The sequence below is a fragment of the Corapipo altera genome, unplaced genomic scaffold, assembly GCF_003945725.1.
Source record: "Corapipo altera isolate COAL_440 unplaced genomic scaffold, ASM394572v1 61411, whole genome shotgun sequence".
NCBI classification, from domain to species: Eukaryota; Metazoa; Chordata; class Aves; order Passeriformes; family Pipridae; genus Corapipo; species Corapipo altera.
The window spans coordinates 27107216-27129048 of NW_020884875.1; the positions used below are offsets into that span (position 1 = coordinate 27107216).

The following is a 21833-nucleotide window of genomic DNA, read 5'->3' on the forward strand; positions in this document are numbered from 1 at the left end:
CCTTTGCCTCGATTGTAGACTTCTCCCTCTTAATTAAGGTTCGTTGGTTAACCAGCCAGGTGCCAGCTGCCTTCCTTCTGACAACACACAAGGCACTGTTTACTTTCTACAGGTTTGTTACAGCTCTGCCAAGTAGGCCAGCCTTGCAGGCAATGTCTTAGCTCCTTGCCTTTACCATTCCATTTAATGAGTAGCTGCACTACAAAGGCCAAGCTCAACCAATGCTCCAACAAACTATGGAGAGAAAAAAAATTCCCAACCACCAAAACACAACAAAAGAACCCAGGCTTAGCCTGGACCCATGATATCCATATGTGCCACACACTTCTACATTTTTAAATTTGTTTTTATTCAGGAAGTGAAATTAAAACTTTTAACTATAAATACAAATGCCAAGGTATTACATGAGATAGCTAGAGGCTTTACATGTTTTTTTTTTAATTTCTCACAAATAATTCTTATGGAATTCAACATACATCCGGGAAACCAAACAAGTTTAAGTTTTGCATACAATTACAAGTTACAGAGTTAGATACTGTCAATTTGCCAATTTATAATTTCTACCTCATACAAAAAAAAGCTCAGGAAACAGCTATAATTTATTCAGAAATGGTAGAGCAACTGTCATTTCTAACAGTGTTATCTGCATTAAGCAAGCTTCTATAACCAGGTGTATTTTACCACTGTTTACTCAGTGACATCACAAAGTTTTTAAATATTTCATTTATATACTGTCACCAATATATATATGTACTGCAAAGAGGGCCAAACACTTGCAAAAATGTCAAGTTTTACACATTTTGTGTAAATATTTTAACTTTTTTTTTTTTCCCCAAACAGCAAAGCAGTCATTGTTTTCACACAATTTCTTTAATTTGTCAAAAAACCCCACGTAACTCCATCTATATCAAGGAAGCTGAAGAGCAAGCTTAACAGCAACTTTAATTCATATAGGAAAAGAAACCAACCAAACTAGGTGTATTCATTTTAGTTATTATCTTATGTAGACCTGAAGAAAAATGACCACCAATAGGTTCACTAAATTTATTTAAAAATCCTAAAATGTTTCTTACAAAAAAGCATTACATTCTGCACACTGCTCTCAACAGATACCAGGGACATGTGGCCTACCAGTATTCATCCCCCTTTAAAATAAGACACAGTGTACATAAAAGCAGGGTGTACACAACAATTACAGAAAAACATTACAATTTACCACCAACGATGAACAAAAATAGAATTCAATCTCTCTGCTGCTTCAAAATTTCAATGTTAGTCTCGTGCTCCCTCCCCCATGTATTTGTAAGGAACTAAAACATTACATCTGGTGGACAGTAAAGATTCCACTACACCTCAAATGCAGAACACCTATGAAGCAGAGGAATGTTGGCTTTTTAAACAGAAGCAGATTAAAAAAAAAAAATAGGGGTGCAGGACTCCTTCAGTTCTTCACTAGTCTTAGAAAAACTTTCCAGAATACTGCTTCACACTATAAAAAAGAAAAAATAATCTTGCATTAGAATCCTTCAACATCTGCATACTGCTTCACACTATAAAAGAAAAAGAAAAAAGCATGTATTAGAATGATGGACCATACATCTTGCATCAATATTCAAAATGACATTTTTAGAGCAGATTAAATTACAAATTCCTAACACATTTAAAAGTAAATAATTAAATAATTCTAAAATATCAATGGCTAATAATTGTATTAGTATATTTATGGTACATTTAAATATTAATACTCTAAAGCCAAACATTCCAGTTAAAACATTAAAATCTACTAGGATAGCCAGAAGTTAATAAAGCAAACGTTATCTGAAGCTGTTATTATTTGGTAGAAAAGGCAAAGTAATGTCAGCAAGGTGTGAAATGCTGCATAACAGCACCAAATCGATTTCAACTTGTCCTGTAGAGGCATGGTCTGTGCCATATGGCAGACTGTGATTTGTTGTCAATTTAGTTATCTAAAAACAACAAAATCACTAGTCTTCCACACAGAACTAGGCCAACATCCACTGAAATCTTCTATATTTTCTACAGGCTCTATATAATTTATTACAGGTACTTTTTTTGCAGCAGTTTTCACCAGAGAAAGGAGAGGACTGCTTGGTTAAGGTGTCTTCCAGCAAGATTAGTTTTGAGGGTGTCTTCATTTTAATTAGAATGGAGAACAGAAGAAAAATCAAGGCAGAACTAGCACTGGAGAAGTTAGCTTCAAATAGTTACTTAAAACCTGCCTTCTTAAAAAATTGATTCACAGAGCAGTTTTATAAGGTACACGTCAATTTAAAATTGACAGTAGAGAGAATATTAAACGTTAACTTGCCTGTTCTGCAGCAAATATTGTGCATTTTGTATCTGGTCCTGTGTTCCTGTGATAGTTATTATCCGATCTTCTGAGCCTTCTAATGGTTCATCAATTTTGATCGAAGCTCCTGACTCATGACGTATTTGTTTGATTCTCTGGCCTCCCTTTCCAATAATAGATCCTGCCAACTAGGGAAGAAAGTAAAAAATTCATTTCCCAATACAACTTTCTTTCTAAAACAAGCTAGAAAATCCCAGCAGCATTTAAGTAGTTTCTACAAATTCAAGTTTTAAGAGTTCGAATGGAAGCTTACTTCTTTACAGCCTAAAAACATCCCCTGCAGTATTAATTGTATAAACACAAGTAGGATACAACTGGGAGAACCAGCTGCTCATTTGTAAAAAACACGTTACACGGTCCATCTCTATTACTGAGTATTAACTCTTAGTATAATTGTTTAGTGAGTCTCTGAAGATACAAACCAATCCAAGAATACTCTCGGTGATTTAGAAACACTTGTTTTGTATTAGAAGTACTTATCAAGCACTCTAAGTACTTCTGATTCACTTCAACATTCTGAGAAATAACTGTGACTTTTTTTTTTTAAGAAAAAGTATGAGTTGAAAGCAAGTCAAATTTACTTACATCTTTGGGAATTGTTACTTGTGTTGTGATGATGGGTCCACCAAGATCTCCATATGAACCACGCCCCCCTGCATAAGAATAATCTGATTTAAGTGTATGCATCAAGCCCTTTAGTAACTATGTAATGAAGTACATGTAACAGCTTTACATAAACACTTACCATAGCCAGAGCCACCCTCAAACTGTAAGAGAAAGAGAAAAAAACCCTTAAACAGTGAATAGCTATTCTTCATTAACACATTTTTGTCCTAAATACTGTATTGTTAACTTTGAGCCTATCTTATGCAAACATCTCAACCCTCAACCTGACTATAAATATAACTGTTGTGCTAGCAAAGGCATCCTGAGGCAAAGAGGGCAGACCAGAAAAAAAAAGGGGTGAGTGGGAGATCTCTCATTAATCTCTGTCCATTTGGACAGTGCTCTAAGGCACATGGTGTAATTCTTGGGGCTGTCCTGTGCAGGGCCAGGTGTTGGACGTGATGACCCTTGTGGGTTCTGTCCCACACAAGATATTCTATGATTGTGTGATTCTTATCCTGCCCTGTCAAAACCTGCCAGTTTACCAAGGCAGTCTCACTAACTCAGCTTCTCACAGACAGCTCTTGATGCTGACCTACTTGTGACCCTTAGACTAAACAAACATTCAAATTACAAGATCAGAGTACAACCTTACTAATGCTACTAACATAGCTCAGGAGAAACTCAAGTCTCCAGTTTTGGTACAAAAAGTTTACCCAGTGACTATCAATCCTCCTACTTCACCTACACCTTTGGGAAAAAAACCCAGTAAGTTCTTAAGAACAGCTCTGTAATTTGTCTCTTGATTCAGACTATGTTACAATACTTAATATCTTTGAACAGATAATCATGACATGAATTACTTCTTTTCCATTTAATCCACCAAATACAAATCACTACAAGCACTCCTAGCCCCTTTTTATTTTTAGGATTTGTAAACTTGTATTTGGCATAAGTGTTTTGCTTTATCTAATGAAATAAGTGCTCGAGACTCCATATTCATATTTTCCCACAGAAGCAGAGAATAAATACCCAGGGTTCCCTTGAATTCAACTTTTTAGAGACTCACGAGTTCTGTGACAGGAAGCCGGGGCTGCCTAAAGCTGAAACTGCTAGCAAAGCTGGTGGCATCTACACGATAACATTTAAAAAAGAGTAAAAAAAAAAAAACCTCAGTGTGCACTGATTGCAAGAGATGAGCAAGGAGGAAAAAACTGAGTGGATCTGCCCTGCAGACACCACAGTGAAGGAATGGGAAAAGGTGCTCCTGGCACTGGAATGAACACTGCCCTGCAGCCGGTGGAGAGAACCATGTTGGAGCAGATGGCTACACTGTATCCCATGTAGGATGCTATGCTGTGACCAAGCAGATAAGCCCTGAAAGAAGCTGCAGTTTGTGGAGATTCCAAGCCAGCACAGCACAGATGCCTGGCAGGATCTCTGGGGGACCCCCACTGAATCAGTCTGTTCCTGAAGGACTGTACCCCATGACCAGGACCCACACTGGGTCTTCTTCAAGAACTGCAGTTCTTGAAGAAATGCAGTCCAATGGAGAACGCATTTGAGGCATTTATGAATGATTGTATCCCATGGGAAGAACCCTACAGTGGAGCAGGGGAACAGTATGAAGAGGATGGAATAGATACAGGTGTGATGAACTAACCTGCAACCCAACATTCCCTATCCCGCCTGCACCATTCATGGCAGAGAAAGTACAAGAGCAGGGAATAAAGAAGTGGAAGTTGAGTCTGGGAAGAAGTGAAGGGTGGGGAAAGGTGTTTTTAGTTTTCCTCTTTGTTTCTCACCATGATATTCAATGTGGCAGTAAGTCTTCCCCAAGTCAACTCTGTTTTGCCCATGATAGTAACTACTAAGTGATCTCTCTGTGTTCATCATGAGCTACAGACTTTCTGTCTTGCTTTCTCCCCTCACCCTGATGAGGAAGGAGAGTGAAAGAGCAGGTAGACTGGCTGGGCAGCCAGTCAAGTTGAACCAACCACAACTACTTGTTCACAAAAGTTACAATGTAACAACTTTCCCAAAAATATTACCTACCATCTACCTTTTAAGATCAAAATGGAAGCTACTCAGATCAAAGTGCTGAGTTTGTCCTTGGTCCCTAAGCAACTTGTATTGTCACGTTACTAAGCGATACAGATTGGAATACAACATAATACAGCTTGTACTGGAGTCTAAAATATGAGAGAATGAAGGATTCTGCTTAAGGTTTAATTCAGAGGCTGATCATACAGCATACTGCATACACAGAGACATATTCCTGTTGGTATTTGCCACAGGATTCCTTTTTGGACTAATCTGTTTCAAAGAAAAATCCTTTCTTTGATTACATCTGCTTCCCCAGACTACAGAACAACATAACTTGATAGCAGATTCTGTGTTTATGTAAGCTAAGAACTGACACTTCATATCAATTAATCAAAAATATTAATTTGGTGTCATTTTGCCATCTTCAAGATAGCACAAACACCTGCTGTACTTCATAACTTCTACAGTGGAGTCACTACATCACTGAACAAGGGAAGGGCTACAGATGCCATCTACCTGGACTTCTGTAAGGCCTTTGACATGGTCCCCCCACAATATCCTTCTCTCCAAATTGGAGAGAGATGGATTCAAATGTGTGGACTGTTCAGTGAATAAGGAACTGGTTGGATGGTTACATCCAGAGGGTATTGCCAATGGTTCAGAGTTCCAATGGACATCAAGTGGTGACCTTCAAGGGGTTGGAACTGTGAACAGTGCTATTAAATGTCTTCATCAACGACACAGAAAAAGGGATGGAGTGCACCCTTATCAAGCTTGCAGATGACACCAAGCTGAGCGGTGCACTTGGGTCTGGGCAACTCCTGGTATCAATACAGGCTGGGATATGAACTGCTCGAGAGCAGCCCTGCCAAGAAGGACTTGAAGGTGCTAGTGGATCAGAGGCTGGACATGACCTGGCAATTTGCACTTGCAGCCCAGAAAGCCAATTGTATCCTGGGCTGCATCAAAAGCAGTGTGGCCAGCAGGGCAAAGGATGTGATTCTGGCCCCCTACAAGCTCTGGTGAGACCCTATCTGGAGTGCTGCATCCAGCCCTGGGATCCCCAACATAAGGGCACAGACCTACTGAAGTAAGTCCAGAGGAGGGCCATCAACAAGACCAGAGGGCTAGAGCACCTCTCCTATAAGAAAACCTGAGAGAGCTGGGGTTGTTCAGCCTGAAGAACAGAAGAGTCTAGGCCAACCTTATTGTGGCCTTTAGCAACTGACGGGAGCCTACAAGAACACCCGAGAGGACTTTTTAAAAGGGCACATAGAGGGAAGAGAAGGGGCAATTGCTTTAAATTAAAAGATAGTAGGTTTAGTTCAGATATTAGGAAGAAATCCTTGCGAGGGTGCTGAAGCATTGGAACAGGTTGCACAGAGAAGTTGTGGATGCCCAACTCCTGGAAGTGTTCAAGGCCATGTTGGATGGATCCTGAGCAAGCCTGTCTAGACCAAGGTTCTCTGCCCACGGCAAGCAGGTTGGAACTAGATGATTTTTAAGGTCTCTTCCAAGCAAAATCATTCTATGATTCTATAACTTTCCTCCCCAAAACCTATCTGATCGAATGGTATATTTTCAAATACATTGATAAAAAAAAAGCACTGTAGTTTATCCAAAAATGTAAGTAATAAGCTACTTTTAATATTTGCTGTTTGAAAAAAAAAATAGCAACATTATGAAATTAACACAAAATATATATCCTAACTGTATGCACCTACAGTGCATCAGTTATGGAAAAGTTACCATTTACAAAATGAAAATAGGGTGTAAAAGAGGCAAAAAAGAGGTACAGAAAAGCATGCTACTGCACAATTCCACATTTCTATTAACATTACCTCTCATCAAAGGACACGCTATTAGGACCGCCAATAAATTCTGAGTCCAAAGAACAGCTTTATCAAGTGTTTAACAGATGCAAGTTGTGACAGACTACACTCAAGATCTCCTAAGAAATTCACCTAATCACTTGTTCGACAAAGCAATTTTCAGAAAATAGGTTGAACACACTCACCAACTCTGGTGGCTGCATGTCATCACAAGCATCCACATGACACTGCATCATCTTCCAGATGCAACATAAAAGGAGGAAGAAAGGAAGCCCAGGTCATACAGAGTTTTAGTGAACTTGGCAAGCAAATACAATACATACTAGTACAAAGACACCTTAACACCATAGCAAAGACTTGAAATGTTCTGAGTTAGACCACTCTCAAGACTCATTCCCTTTTAATTTTATTTTGAGGGAACTGTTAAGTGGCCACACTCATGGTTTCACCCTCTTTCTGTGGTATTAACAGATTTCTCCTCTAGCAAAGAAGGTCAGAGAGCTAATGGCAAGGTAAAGCTTGAACAAGCCTTTTCTTCTGCCTTTAAAAAAAACTTTCAAGTGCTATTACATATAAAAATACTTTGCCATGCATTAGAAAAACCTTTTATTTCTGCCATCTGTTGGAAAATGAAGGCTTAGTAAGATTGAAACAAATAACTGCAAGTGCTTATGCCAACAGCAGGTCAGGCAGGAAGGACACTGCTTCTCATGTTCTACCAATTCATTTCCATATACCTCATACAGCCAAGCAGACTAAGAATCTACCGCTGACTAACTATATTAGAATTTAACTATGTTTCTAAAACATGATATCTAGCATTTCTTTCTTTCAGAATTTTACAGTTTCAGCAATTGATGTTCATTTGTGCACTCTAAAACAAGTTTCTGAAACAGGGCGTCTTAACATAAATAACAAAATACTCTTTGCTGCAGACTCATTTGTGCTAGTCACTACTAGTACTAGAATACAAACCAGATAACAGACGGGCTGGGTAACACAAAGAGCTTCACTTTTACATCAAGTGAAAGAAAACACATGCAGTCCTAACTGACGTAAAATTCTTTTGTCCTAACTTTTTCTGGGTTTTATGAGTGGCCTAAGAGTGAAATTTTGTTACTTTCTTCCAGGATCTGTATGAATAAATAGTACAGTTGTCATAAATTCTTCCTTTACTAATTTTTTACATGCCTGTTAATGTCACATCTCTTAAACCTGGGAATTGTTTCATATTTTCTAAAACTTATGTGTCTTTATTCAAGTGTTTATACATCAAGACACATATATATAAGTTAAAAAAAAAAAAATCAAGAACCAGGAAGCATTTGAAGGAGCAAAAGCACATTACAAGTCTGAAGACACTCACAATAGTGTGAAGAGACAGTCCACTTAACAGGAGACATTCTGATTTAAATCTACATTAACTCAGATTTTAAAATTTTTAGTACTTCGAACATTTTAGTAACTGAGAGAAATGGACTTCACACGCTTGTTCACTATTTTCTACCCCTCCAAGTGGTATCTGAGTGCATTTCTGTATCTGAGACACCCCAAAGAATGAGTGTGTTAAAAAAGAAATACAGGAAATTTAGGATTTTTCAGCTGACAACAGCCCTTATGGTCCACAGGCATTTGATCTGGAGTAGCTACACACTGAAACATAATAGTTCCATTTGCAGAGAAACAGTACAAATCTGTACTTTGGGAAAAAGCTTCAGAGCAGACCATAAGCCAAATGAACATTTTAACAGCAGTGCATAATTATATTACAACTGTAGGTCAGGCTAACAGACAATATCATCTTAAGTGAGTGACTCTACATTGGTAAGAGAAATTAACCTATCTTTTAAAATGTAAATTGTTTTTTCTCATCTCAATCTTTAAAACACAGTCAATCCTGTTATCTTTCTGAAATTCCAGAACACTCACAGCTCAGCATCCAGTCTTAAACTGGACTCACAATCCACTTCCTGAGTCATCAACCATTCAATCTTTCTGCCTTCATGGAAAAGAGAACTGGCAAAAAAAGTTTCTGTACATTCAATTGCTATAGGACTTTTGAGATGTTCCTCTATTCTTACCTTTTATTGCATCTATGTACAATAGGATCCATGTGAAAGAGCACTTTTGCTCTCTAAGAGCAGCTTTTCCCATCATTACTTAGATCACAAATCACAACAACATTGATTTACTCTAGTTTAAAACTTTAGCTAGAGAACGGTTGCTATATGAAACAAAGGGCAGCACAGGAAAACCTTACATTTCTGGCACGACACTTGCAGCTGCAGCTTGACAATCAACCTGAAGATCTCCTTTCTGCTTCCACAGTTTAGGATACTAGAGTCATGATTAACTAAAACTGGAAATTAAATACAATCTTTGCTGGGAAGCAGTGCTTCCTTTAACTAGGCTATGATACTTGGTCATAAAGGAGTCAAAGTCATGAGCAGCTTTTTTTGCACAAAAAAACCCTAACTGAAATGACTCCACTTGCTTGTAGAAACTCACATCAACAAAGTGAAGGTTAACCTGACAGGCTAAATCTAAGTCAAAATGGATTTTCTATTCTAGCTGGAATGGAATAAAAATAGAACACACCACTGCCCCAGAGTCTAGCTAAGTAAGACTGTGCTTAACCAGATGCCCGAAGATGGACAGGCTGCTCAGTTTATGTACTCTAGCACTGGCTTTATTAGCTGCAAACAAAAGAACACAAAACCTGACTCTTCCAATCAATTCTTCCGGTTTCTTAACATGTAGCAGGGGTAACACTTTTTTTTTTGTAACTGTGTGGTAATCTTTCATTATTTCTAGTAAGCACATGATATTGTTGCAATTTTTAGTTCCAGTACTCTTACTCCCAGGCGGGACATGTGTAAAAGCACATTTAGGTAGCTCTTTTCATAGCTCTTTTCCACTTCTTAGCTTCATTTAAAAGAAAAAAAAATCATATTATGTCACCTGCCATCTTAAAGAAGGTGCCAGACAAAGTCCAAGGAGAAGAGAAGGTTTTTTACTATAGAGATTCACTCTGTTGTGGTTTAAGCCCAGCTGGCAACTAACACCACAAGGTCTCTTGCTCACAACCACCCACCCAACCCTCATTGCCGAGGAACTGCGGAGTGAATCCAAACTATAACAACAATTTACTAATTGAAACAAAGTAGGAGATAACAATAACAGTAAATAATAATCTAAAGGGGAGCCAAACCCCAAGATAAAAAAAAAACCTAGTGGCACACAATACAACTGCTCACCACCCAATGACCACTGCCAGACCTCTTTGGCCAGTTCAGGTCACCTGTCCTGGCCATGCTCCCTCCCAGCTTTTTGTGTACATACTCACTGGCAAAGCATGAGAGACTGAACAAGTCCTTGACTTAGCATAAACACTACCTAGGAACAACCAAAACACCAGTGTATTACCAACATTATTCTCATACTGAATTCGAAACACAGCAACATACCAGCTAAGAGAAGAAAGTAACTATCCCAGCTAAAACCAGGATAACCTCCAAGTTTTTCTTCTGAGGAAAGAGGAATCCTTCCTCAGAACAGCAGATAACTGCTGGGAAGTCACAGTTCAGAAGCAACATAGAAGATTATCTATAACCCCTTGCTTTGAATCTCCACATAATACGAGAGACTATTTTCTCCCTCAGCAAGTATTAATTTAGGATGCAACTCAGCAGTGGTCCTACCTCCAAAACATGTGGAATTACCAGAAAATAGACAAGAATTGATTCAAAAGAGCAATCACCTTCCAGATCAACTACAGTTCTTCTCAGATAACATTCTATAATCTGCATTTAGTGTCTGTGCTCATGTTTTCTAACATTTAGTGTTAAGAATGTTTGTATAACTCATTGTTCTGACGTGTTTTCTGTAGTTGAAAAATCTCCTAATTCTATTACCAAAATCTCCTAATTCTATTTCTGTCATCCTGATTAAGAAACCTGAAAGACAGCCAGTGCAAAAAAACCTGCAAGGCTAAGCACAAACTTTCTGTATCATTTTTGATGGCAGAAAGGAAACAAAAGAAAATAGATCTGGTCTTGAATACCACTTACACCCCATATACTCCTCCACAGGAGGACTATTTGTATGGACAAAACATTTTGCTTTTACCATCAGAACCATGCATATTCACATTAACATGCATATGTTCATCAACAGTATCTTCAGACAGCACACTAGTCGTGGTTACAGAACAAGGCCAATTTTAAACTCGTACCATGCCATCGTAACGATCTCCTGGTCTGCCCCTTCGGTCATAGGACATCAGATCTCTAAAATGAAAAAAGCAGCAGCACGTTAATTACATTATCTGTATTATGAACCAGCTTGTTTATTCTAATCTAAATTTTCACAGTGATGGTTCACATACAACTTAATATCAAACTACACTAACCAAGTACTGAATGACAGAAGTTACAGAAGTACTGGCTACAGTCCTGGCAACTTACTATGGTGCAGTAGGTAATTAAACTGCAGTACTTTTCAAAATACTCTTGTCTAATACATATTCAATCCTGCACAATCACTAACAATGTGGAAGCACAGAAAAAACACTGGAAATATGAATATGATTCAGCAGAATATATACAACATCAGTTTTTGTATAACACATTTATGCAACAACTCACCCGCCACGAGGAGGTGGTGGAGGAGGAAGAGGAAGATTACGAGCTCTGCTGCCACCTCTACCACCACGACCCGGTGGAGGTGGTGGAGGTCCTCTGCGAGGGCTCATATCATCATAATCTCTTCTCGAGGGAGGCATAGGTCGTCCACCACGACCAGGGGGCATTCGATCAAAGCCTCCCCTTCCACGCATCGGAAAGCCCACTGGACGTCCCCTTCTATCATCAAACATCATTGTGAAGCCACCATAGTCATATGTTTCATCATAGAAGTTGGGATCATAAGGCTGGGCCCGTCCTTTAATTGGAGACTAATACAAAAAAACCAAAACAATACCCCCAAATCAATTAGGACAATTACAACTGGCATACTTAATTAATACAGCAAATACGTAAGTATGAATTCATGCATTTGGAGCATGGTTTAGATTTTATAAGGCTACTAAGAAAGAAAATGCTGATCTGTGACAGAAAAACTACTGTTACTTATCCATAGCTTACAAACTTTGTCTTCCTTCCTCTTCAAATTTTTTATTGTAATGATATGCAAAGTGTGAATAACGGCCCACTAGTACCAAAAATGGCTTTCCTCCCCCATAAGGTGCACCCCAATTTTAAACAATAGAAACAGTTTCAAAAGTTTCTGACGATCACTTTGCTGTTGGGAAAGCAGGACGTACTGAATTCAAAACAAACTGCAAGACACTGTTATATATCTAAGATTCACGAATGCCAATGAAAGAATAAAATAAATTTAATAAATATTACCTCAGAGATAAGATCCAAGATAATCTTGATGCACTCAACAACCCTATCAGGTTTTCCACCAATAAGCACCACTCTGTCAGTAGAATGAGGACAACACTCTTGAAAGAGCTTAATGGTGGTCTGAGTGTTCTGTAGAAGAAAAATATTCAAGCTTGTCAAATATATTTTAAACAACTTTATAAACCCACTAAAACATTTTAAAAGAAGAAAAAACAAAATAAAATTAAATTCCAAGCTACTTAAAACTGCATGCTTGCTTCTGAGTTATCACAACAAATTTGAAGATGACATCTTTTAAAGACCAGTGGTAACACAAATTTTGTATAAAGATGGAAAAAAGTTCAATTTTCTCCTATTTCCATTATGACTCATTTACACCACTATTTAATTAAATATTAGAAAAAGGACCATACAGCCATTGTGAGCTTACAGGCTGTATTAGCCCTCAAATGAAGAAAACTTGCTCTGGATGCTAAGACAGCAGTGTTGCCAGGATTATGTCTATTTATCTAGCCTTTCTCAACTCATGCAAACAGGCAGCAGCCTATACTGCACAGACCTGCAATGGCCTCTGACACAACGCCAAAAAGGAAAACGTGTTTTCATCTCACAGAGACCATTACCCTTTTTAAATCTTATTCCTTCACTGAAAGAAAACAATGGTCTTCTAGCAGTAACAATAACAAAAAAAAAAAAAAAAAAAACAAACAAAACCCACAAACCAAAAATAAAGCTCTTCTACAGTAATATTCAGACATCTACCGTGGAGATGCTTTTGCCCTAGACCATTTTTTATGTCCAATGACACAAATAATTCTAGACTATGCAGAAGTTCATTCTAGAAGGAGTGATGAATAAAATTTTAATAAAACAGAGTAAAAATCCTCCCTTTAAAAACAGTATTCTACCACATATATTGTATAATCAAGTCCTAGGCTCTGTCACCACTACTCCTTCTGAGGGTCTGCAAGGAAGTTGCAACGTACAGCTCCACCTCAGAACATCAAAAGCATGTACACAGTATGCTCAGTAGGAATTACTGCACAGAAGATACTTACACTGGTCTCTTATGAACAGAAAACATGACTTATTGAACAAAAGACAAATCTAAGAGCAGAAAGCAAGTACCTCTCTGAGTTCTTTAATTTTAGCACCCTTGACACCAATAATTCCTCCTGCCAAACTCTGGTGAATGAGAAGTCTTAATTCACAGTCAAAGTCACTGCCTTTGTAGTGTTGATACTGTATGAAAGATGCATATAGAGAAAAAAACAAAATAAAAATAAGTTTAAATATTTGCCATTTTAAGTTTTTTTCTTCAAACAATGGTATGACTTATTGCTGAATTGTAAACCTGTATTTCCTTTGATAAGATCACAACTACTTACGCACCACCCCTCTAGGTGAAGTATCAGTTTTCCTTATTTATTACATTGCTTATTACATTATTTATTACCTTATACTGCACAACTTGTAACAAAGACTTAACAAGGTACTGAACAGTGCAACACATAATATTTTAAAAGGGGGAAGGCTGTTCAAAATGTTAATTTAATAAACAGTGACAGACTGTCCTCCACCAAAAAAATGTCAACATGTAGTGTGAGAGCCATAACCCTTCTTTAAAAGGCCTCTGGCATTTATTTTTTTAATTTCCTGTATGTAAAAAGCAGAAAGTCATCCAGAACCATCTTGTTCAAAAGCTAATCTTTTACCTTGAAAACAAAATATTAAGAGACATACCTCTTCTAAAGTAGGGATAATCTTCTTCAAGATTTCTCCAATTGTCTCTATATCTGCACTTATACTCAAAATGCTGTTGAAAGCCACAATGCCAGACAAGATGGAGTAGGTAGAAAAGAAAAAGCAGAAGTAAATTTTTTAAATCATCACAGACAAAATTTTAACAAGATACACTACAAAGAAGAGTTTACAATTAAGATTCCCCGTTTTAAGTAAACCTGTTTGCTCAATTTATAACACATGCATCTTTGTTTATGCCCAGTATATACGCATGAGAAATTTAAGATTAGGTAGGTCTTGCAGAGAGAGAAAGACAGAATGGGCTTTTGGAAGGGCTCAGATTAAGTGGGCAAGAAATTGATGCAGAACTGAAAGTAGAAGTGAATATTCATGTTCCCCGCCACCACTAATTAGGATACCCTCACTATTACATTACGCTGGCACACCTTCTCATATTAAAAGGGAGGATATGCAAGTGGTGAACGCTGTATCTGGAATAAGGTTATGAAATCAGATTACTAATGGGCTCTCCAAGAAAACAAATACGAATGCAAGACAAAAAAGACAAAACAAATGAGAAGTGAAGGAAAGCGAACCGGAATTAGCATTTCATCAGAAATAATTATGAACAGGCAATGTTGAGGGGAGCAAGGTGGGCCACAAAGACAGAGCGAAAGACTATTTTGAACCAATTTGATTTACAATGCAGCAAATATGCAACACTTGAAGCTGTGCTCCTTCCATTGAAATAAAATTAGTGGATTGTTTGGGTGGGCAACTCACGTAAAAGTTCAGTGACAAAAAGACTTAATGGGGAAAATAAGACAGAAAACTTGAAAAAAAACAATACACCGTCTATAAGGGGATACTATTTAATTATATCAAAGGCAGGTAATAAAATACATTTCTCTCTTTCTAATCAGGCAGTGAGGCATAAACTGTTGGGACATACCGCTCGGGGCCACTGCTGTCTGGGACTGAAACACTGGCATTGTACTGCATTGGTCATTGGCGTTCGTGGATGTTGGCATTGGGCATGGGTATTCAATCAGAAGTTGTCAAGTATGGTACCCGTTTGGCAACGAGCACATTTTTGGGCATAGCCAACCAGGGTTTTCACATGGGCGTTCAGGGGCGGATGGGCCAACGTCATGGTGGGCAACGCAGGGGCAAGTCGATCCAGTACATGGGCAACGGAGATATATGGCCAAAAAAACAAGGAGAGGGAAAAGGGGGAAAAGCAATAAATTTTAATTTAATACAAACTATACTCATTACTCTCAATTAATGAAACAAGCTTAAGTTGTTCTGAAGACTAACACAATAACGGATTGCTACACCAACTGTGGCTTAACAGTATGGACCTTAAAAATGAGTCACTTGATCTGACTAAACTACTTTTTACTTTTAACAAATGACGTTTCAGTAGCAGGCTGGTTCATGAGGGTAGACACAAAACCTGTCGAGACTGATAGTACTAGAACCTTGGGCAAATCGGGAAAGTTTGTATTCCAGACCAATCTAAATTATCTGGACTTAGGTGACATACTGATTTACTCCAAAAAAAAAAAAAAAAAAAAAGGAAAGAAAGAAAAAAACCGATAAAAAACCCTAAAAGGGAAGAAAAAAGAACAACTATCTGCCAAAGTTAGTGCGTATATGTCTGATTCCTGACCATTTCAACTAAAACCTCAATTCAGTTGCGGTAGTTGCTGAACTTAGTTGAAACTGATTTGTAATGGTAAGTTGCCAAATCTTATGTTGAACAGAGTCTTGATAGGAAAAATTGTTGAAATTGCAGCTGATGTTAAGAACAGGAGGTACAAATGGAATTTAAGAAGAGTTGCCAAGTTTTATAAATACACAACGTTAACGCTCAGCATGTGCCTAATCACAAGAGTTAACCCACTGTAAAGTGTGAACGGGCAGTAAGTAATGACCATTTAAAAATGCTTCCAAGTAACAGAACAGAATTTTCCCTTGGTGTTTTATACCCATATTTAAAGAAAGAAACCTTAACATTAATGTTTTTGTTCTTCATGTGCAAGCTGTTAAGGAACAGATGGATGATGTCATATTGCTCTTTTTAAGGAAGTTAGACAAGTCCTCTATCACTGGGTTAAGCCAGCCACCTGCAATGGTTTCAGCAGTACTATAATCGATTCACACATACGGGAAATGGTACTATTAAGGGGTTTAAGCTTTGTCAACATTTTTAATTAGGATGTTAACTTGCTTGAAGTGTGTAATTCAGCAGAATCCTATTAAAAAGCGAAGAGATTTAATATAAACCTCTCATCCCACGAGTCAGGCTGGGTTTTAATTGCAACAGAAATTGAAGAACTAAGTTATCTACTCTAACACTGAATACAAATGGCTTGTAACTTGACTATTGATGCCTACGGAGTTGAATTGCTCCCATTTCTAGAAATGCACGCAATCAAGCTTTCGATGTAGTGCTCTGAAAGAACTGGTGTTAAATTAGTTCAAACTCATATATACTCACATCTGTACGAAGTGCCTTAATATTTTTGCCACCTTTTCCAATCACAGCTCCAGCATTCTGGAAAATAGTTTGCAAGAAGTTAAGTTATGACAGCACAGTACAGACTACATTTTTGAATTCAAGACTAAAAAGGGTAAATCTATTTTTGCATTACCCTGCTGGCCCAAGACGTGAGGGCAGGCAAGCACTCCTTTAGAAAGGTTCAAATCAAATTGAAATAAATGGATACAGTTTATCCACCTTAAAAAAAAATGATGACTAAAAGCTCTCACTACCACCAAACAGCAGAGAGAAAAATACTCAGTTTTGCCACTAATATTTCAATTCCAAATGAAGTTTCTAGGCAATTCTGCCCATGCTAAACTTATCTCATAGACTGTATCCCTTGCAAAAAATACCGTATGAACATAATATAGGTCAATGATTTGCTTGATTTAATTGATAATTTTGGTTTTTTTTTTTTTTTTTTTTTAAAGAAGTACCTTTGCAAATTTCACTTTTGTGCTCACAATATTTGATAATTCCAAGGGTTAATTTTGGTTTATGCCTCTGTAATGTAATTAATTTCTCAGAGCAATATATTCTGAAAAAGGTTAAAGTCAATGCTATCAGCCACCTACTTTATTCCGTGCCAGGAATAAACTGGCACGTAGCGAAGAACCGTAATTGCAAAACTAAATTTTTACCATGTTCTCTCAAGGATTACATATAAAATATTGCTTTTATTACACAGATCATACTTATGCTAAAAGCATGCAAAACATTTCATGGTACTCCATGTAAATCAACTATTGGTCAGAAATGGCACATGGAGTTAAGGCAACATTCTTCCATGCCAACACAAAAGACTGAAATACTTCAGAAACGACAAGTGATCCCGGAGCAAGTGCAAACAACAGAGGAAACTCATATATAGTAACTTTTAACTATTAACACTTGTCAACAAAATCCCTGCAAACCCTGAAGTATTACTCCCACATTTCTTCCTGTTGACACAGTTGAACAAGTTCAGCAGATCTGTTCAGGAAGGTTACTAAAATCCTACGTTTTCATATCTCATATTTAAAATCATTACCTCAAAATTCCCTAAACAGCTTATCTTCCAAAGACTCACAGACAGTCATTTCCCTCAAAATAACAACATTCTACTCAAATGCAGACCTTATGATTTCTGCTGCTCTACTTCTTCAGCAAATAAATCCTTAAAAAAACCCCCGTATTGATCCTTCAGGACTTACCTTTTTAAAGGTAGACAATTCCATTGCAATACACTTGCAACTACCACTCATACACACTGAAAGTTATTCTAATAAGTTGCCTCATTTTAAATAAAGCACATATGCTTTCTAAACTTTTATCTCAACATACACTCTGTCATCACCATCTTGAACAATGCTACATGCAAAAATGGTAACAACAAGAAAGCGTACTTTGCTCTGCAGCAAGATGCGCAGTTCCACCATTTCATCTGTGTTTCGAGATCTTTTGAAGGCCTGCTCTTCCTCCATATCTTCTGCAGGACGTTTGCCTGTAGAGAGGTCCATAAGGGGGAAACATAAACACTTATTTAACTTTCTAAGTTGCAATAAAATGGAATATATTCCAAATTCATGCTCTGTACTACTAATACATTCTTTCATACTGGTCCAAAACCAATTACAAAAGCCTGTTCTGAGCATCCATAGCATGGAAACAAGTCTTTACTTCATCACCTTTCTTAATGGCTAACTACTAAAAATGCACTTAAAAGATCTATGAACTTTGGCTTAAATGAGAATGTTGTTGAGAAGTTCATGACACGTTTTTTAAAGCAGTGAAGTATCATCTACTTTATATTTATTTATAATTTACAATATATAATTATAATTTATAATTGGGGAAAACCTTTCAGGTATAAAGCTACAATGCAGTTTGTCCAACACTAAAATACTGGTGGAATAATAGTAAAGTAGCACTTCAGATACAGTTTGGGAAAAACTGGCACAAATCAGCAACAGTGATGTCCTAACTTCCTTGGTAATTATTCCCAAGAAATTCTGCATGAAGTGCTTTAGAGTATTTCTCATATTGGTATTCCTGCATGTAACAACTGCAATAAACAAAAAAATGGATACAGCGGATATTCTTACATGTTCTCATTCTCCACACAGTTTTGAAACACTTTTTAATCCTTAGTCATAACTTTCAGTTACTTATCTCATGTCTAAAAGATGCCAACAGAAAGATTATGTCTTTATGCTTCAAAAAATATGTAATGCCACAGTCTAATTAAGACCAAAAATATTTAATACAGAATGCAAAACTACTGCTGATACAAACACACGGTAAAGTTAAATCATTACAACATTATCAGAAACATTTTAAAGAGGTTCTTTCTAAAAAGAAATAGTCCTTTAAAAGATTTACCATTTGTCTCTGTGTTGGTAAAGGTTTCTTCCTGTTGTTCAGTCTCCATTGCCTTTTTTTCTTATGTGGGCAAGTACAACCTGTTGAAAAATAAAAAAGATGGTACATCTAGTCTGTCAAAAGGCAAACTGTACACCATGCTAAAGCAAAAACAGTAACAAAAATAAATGCCTGCTGCTAGAACTTACCGCTATTATATATCCCTGCAGAGAAAAACTCAGGTATTCTGGGCGGGATCAAAATCCAACAGCCTATTGCTTCAAGAGCCTATGAAAACAGCAAATATCAGTTGTGAGTCTCCTCACGTAACAGCTCTGATTCTCACTACAATCAAAACACAGAGATTTGACCTAAGCTGTCACAAATCTTTTCTTTATAAAAGAAAAAGCATACCCAAGATAAACACACCACTAAGAGGAGACAAAAGTCAAGTCTGTAGACTCACATAAACTCTTACTGTCTGAATTACAGTTTTTGGGCACACGATAGTTTTAAGTAACACATTTACTAAAAATTATTTTGAGAAATTTTAAGTGAACTGCATTCAGCTCTTATTTTTAACATGTTATATGATACATGTGCCTTGGTTTCACTTTATAAAAGGACACTACATAAGAATCTGCTCCTGTTGTTTAGGTATACACAATTTAAACTTGAAAATAAATTCCTATTACGGTAATTGTCACGATTACTTTTACAAATTTTCTACCAACGTACTAGCAAGTATTTGAGCATGCCAGCCAATCAAGTATAATTGATGAACAAAACACAAATTACAACTTCTAGCTACACTAAAAAAATTTCTTTTTAGAAATACCATCCTGTGTATAATCGTCATATAATCCTCTGTGCACACACAAGAACTCCAAAAGCAACTAAATCTCACTATGATTTTCTTAAATAGATTGCAACCTGCTATTTTTAAGTTTATCTTGGAATGCTAATAAATCACATTAGAGAGAAGTGCAGACAAAATAAATAATTTTGCAACTTATTATCATAAGAAATGTGATTTACAGGCAATGCAGCAAAATAATCATATATTTCCCTTCATACTGCACTAATTTCAATTGCTGCAACAAGTGGCAGGCACTCATTGTGGTACCAACAGAAAAAAAAAACAAAACAAAACGTGGTTGTAACTTTATAAACACACTCTCAGACAGCTGCGTAACTGCTGCCCCGCCTGTAGGAGCTAACAGCATGCCCTGCCTTCCCAGGCAATTGAAACGAGCTAATGGGCACGCAGAGTTAACGATACCGGCATCTCAGGCATACATTGCCAAAATCTGCGCTACCACGCGTACGAAGAGTAGGGAACGACCAGTTACGGTGTAATAGCCTTCTCGGACCCTGGTTAATCTGTTTCCAACTATCCCAAGAATTTTAGGGCTGCAGGGGGCGAACTGTAATATCAGTTACAGTTACAATTCACGGCTCAGTCTCTCCTAGTCAAACCTGCCTATACGTCAGGTGCTCTCTAGCCTCGCTCAACTGGGTAAATCGAGGACGTTAAAATCACTAATTGAGTCGAGTTTCTTAAAAACACCGAAAGGCTCAAGCGGCCACGAGAAGCGGGACCAGCGACCACAGACATAGGAGCTGGGAAACGCCAGCGCGCCTCAGTCCCGCTCCCTCCAGGACGCAGCGGCTCTTGCGCATGCCTGCCTGCCTCCCTCCCTTCGTCTCCGTCCCTTTCCCTGCGCCTCCAACCGCCCGCCCGCCCGCCCGGCAGGGAGCAGGGAGCGCGGTGGGAGCAGCGGCGCCGCAGAGCACCCGCGAAGCAGCGGAAATGGCGCCCTCCGAAATGGCGCCCGCCCGCCCGCCCGGCCACGGCGAGGCGGAGCCGGCAGCGGAAGGGTCGCCGCCACCACCACGCGGCCGCGGGGAGAGTTACCCGGTTCTGCCCGGGCGGACACAAAGGAGGCGCCCAGCGGCCCGAGGCACGACGGAGCGGGGCAGCCTCGCCAGCGCGGGAGCTCCGCCCGCCCCCAACAGCGGCGCGGCCGCCACGCGGGGCGGCCTCTGATGGGCCCCCGCGGCTAAGCGCGGCCCGGAGCGTCCTCCCTGCGCCCGCCATGATCCGCCACAGCAGCTCGCCCCGGGCACAGACGCAGCAAGGGCGGGCACGGGAGGGCGGCGGCCGCTCCCCCGCCCTTGAAGCGCACCCGCCGGCGCTGCGGAACCCGCGCTGGCCTGGCGGCAGCGCCCACGGCCGAGCTGCCCGCTGTCGCCGCGGGGCACGAGGGAATCATGCCGAGATGACGACAGCCCGCTCTCTTCCACGCAGACCCCACCCCGCTGCACCGCCATCCCCTTCGGAGCTCACGGAACGCCGAGACCGCGGCGGCCCGGGGGCTGAGGCCCGCGACAGCGGCCCCAGGCCCTCCCGCACCGCTGTATCACGCAGCGGCGCCGAGCGGGACCCGGCGGCGGCTCTGACTGCCTAGAAGAGGCCCGGATCGGCCTGCACCGCCCTCCCGCCCTCTCTTCCTCCTCGCCGGCCTCGGCCACACTGCACCGCGAGTGCGCATACCTGCGCCTGCCGCCGGCCCCTCCGCGCACGGGAGAGAAAAGACAGCAACCGCGGCCGCCGACGCGCACACCACCTGCGATTGGCTCCGCCGCCCTTCCCGAGCGGCGCCGCCGCCGCCCCGTTGGATGAGGCCGCTGCCTGTCAGCGCGGGGGGGCGGCGCCCCGCCCCGCTCCGCCCTCCGTGAGGGACAGGACGAGGCGAGCCCGGGGGAAGGCGGCGCCGTCAGACCCGCGCCGCGGCCGGCCAGGGTCTCTTACCTGGGCGGCGGGAGCCGCGCTGTCAGCGGCGCGGGCAGCGGAGGGCGGCCCAGGAGAACGGGAGCGGCGACTGCCGGAGAGCGAGAAAATGGCGGCTGCCAAAACCCCGCCTTGTGCG

General features: G+C 39.8%; 1 protein-coding gene across 10 annotated transcripts; it reads right to left on the minus strand.

The window, feature by feature from the left end:
• Window positions 1–338: 338 nt before the first annotated feature.
• On the minus strand, window positions 339–21829 carry HNRNPK (heterogeneous nuclear ribonucleoprotein K). Of its 10 annotated transcripts, none has more exons than XM_027635173.1 (16): window positions 21716–21829; window positions 19110–19188; window positions 18922–19001; window positions 17946–18055; window positions 16516–16572; window positions 14962–15005; window positions 14010–14082; window positions 13395–13523; window positions 12267–12395; window positions 11502–11809; window positions 11090–11144; window positions 7041–7091; window positions 3117–3138; window positions 2957–3039; window positions 2330–2499; window positions 339–1550 (listed from the first exon to the last, which is right to left on the minus strand). In XM_027635173.1, the coding sequence occupies exons 3-16, from the start codon at window positions 18968–18970 to the stop codon at window positions 1517–1519; spliced, it is 1314 nt and encodes a 437-aa protein (XP_027490974.1). In that variant the 5' UTR covers window positions 18971–19001; window positions 19110–19188; window positions 21716–21829; the 3' UTR covers window positions 339–1516. The 10 variants fall into 10 exon arrangements, with proteins under 10 accessions (XP_027490974.1, XP_027490982.1, XP_027490981.1 ...); XM_027635181.1 differs by lacking the exon at window positions 21716–21829 and adding an exon at window positions 21458–21569 and having other exon boundaries at window positions 339–1489; window positions 13395–13508; window positions 17946–18043; XM_027635180.1 differs by lacking the exon at window positions 21716–21829 and adding an exon at window positions 21458–21569 and having other exon boundaries at window positions 13395–13508; window positions 17946–18043.
• Between the last annotated feature and the right edge of the window lie 4 nt (window positions 21830–21833).

What these genes read in the sequence shown, in the direction of transcription:
- HNRNPK (XM_027635173.1), bottom strand. Translation starts at nt 18,970, where the DNA reads ATGGAGACTGAACAACAGGAAGAAACCTTTACCAACACAGAGACAAAT. An exon ending in TTATCCCTACTTTAGAAGAG is followed by an intron (nt 13,524 to 14,009) that starts GTATGTCTCTTA and finishes TTTTCTCTATAT; the next exon opens with GCATCTTTCATACAGTATCA. An exon ending in AAATTAAAGAACTCAGAGAG is followed by an intron (nt 12,396 to 13,394) that starts GTACTTGCTTTC and finishes TTTCTTCTACAG; the next exon opens with AACACTCAGACCACCATTAA.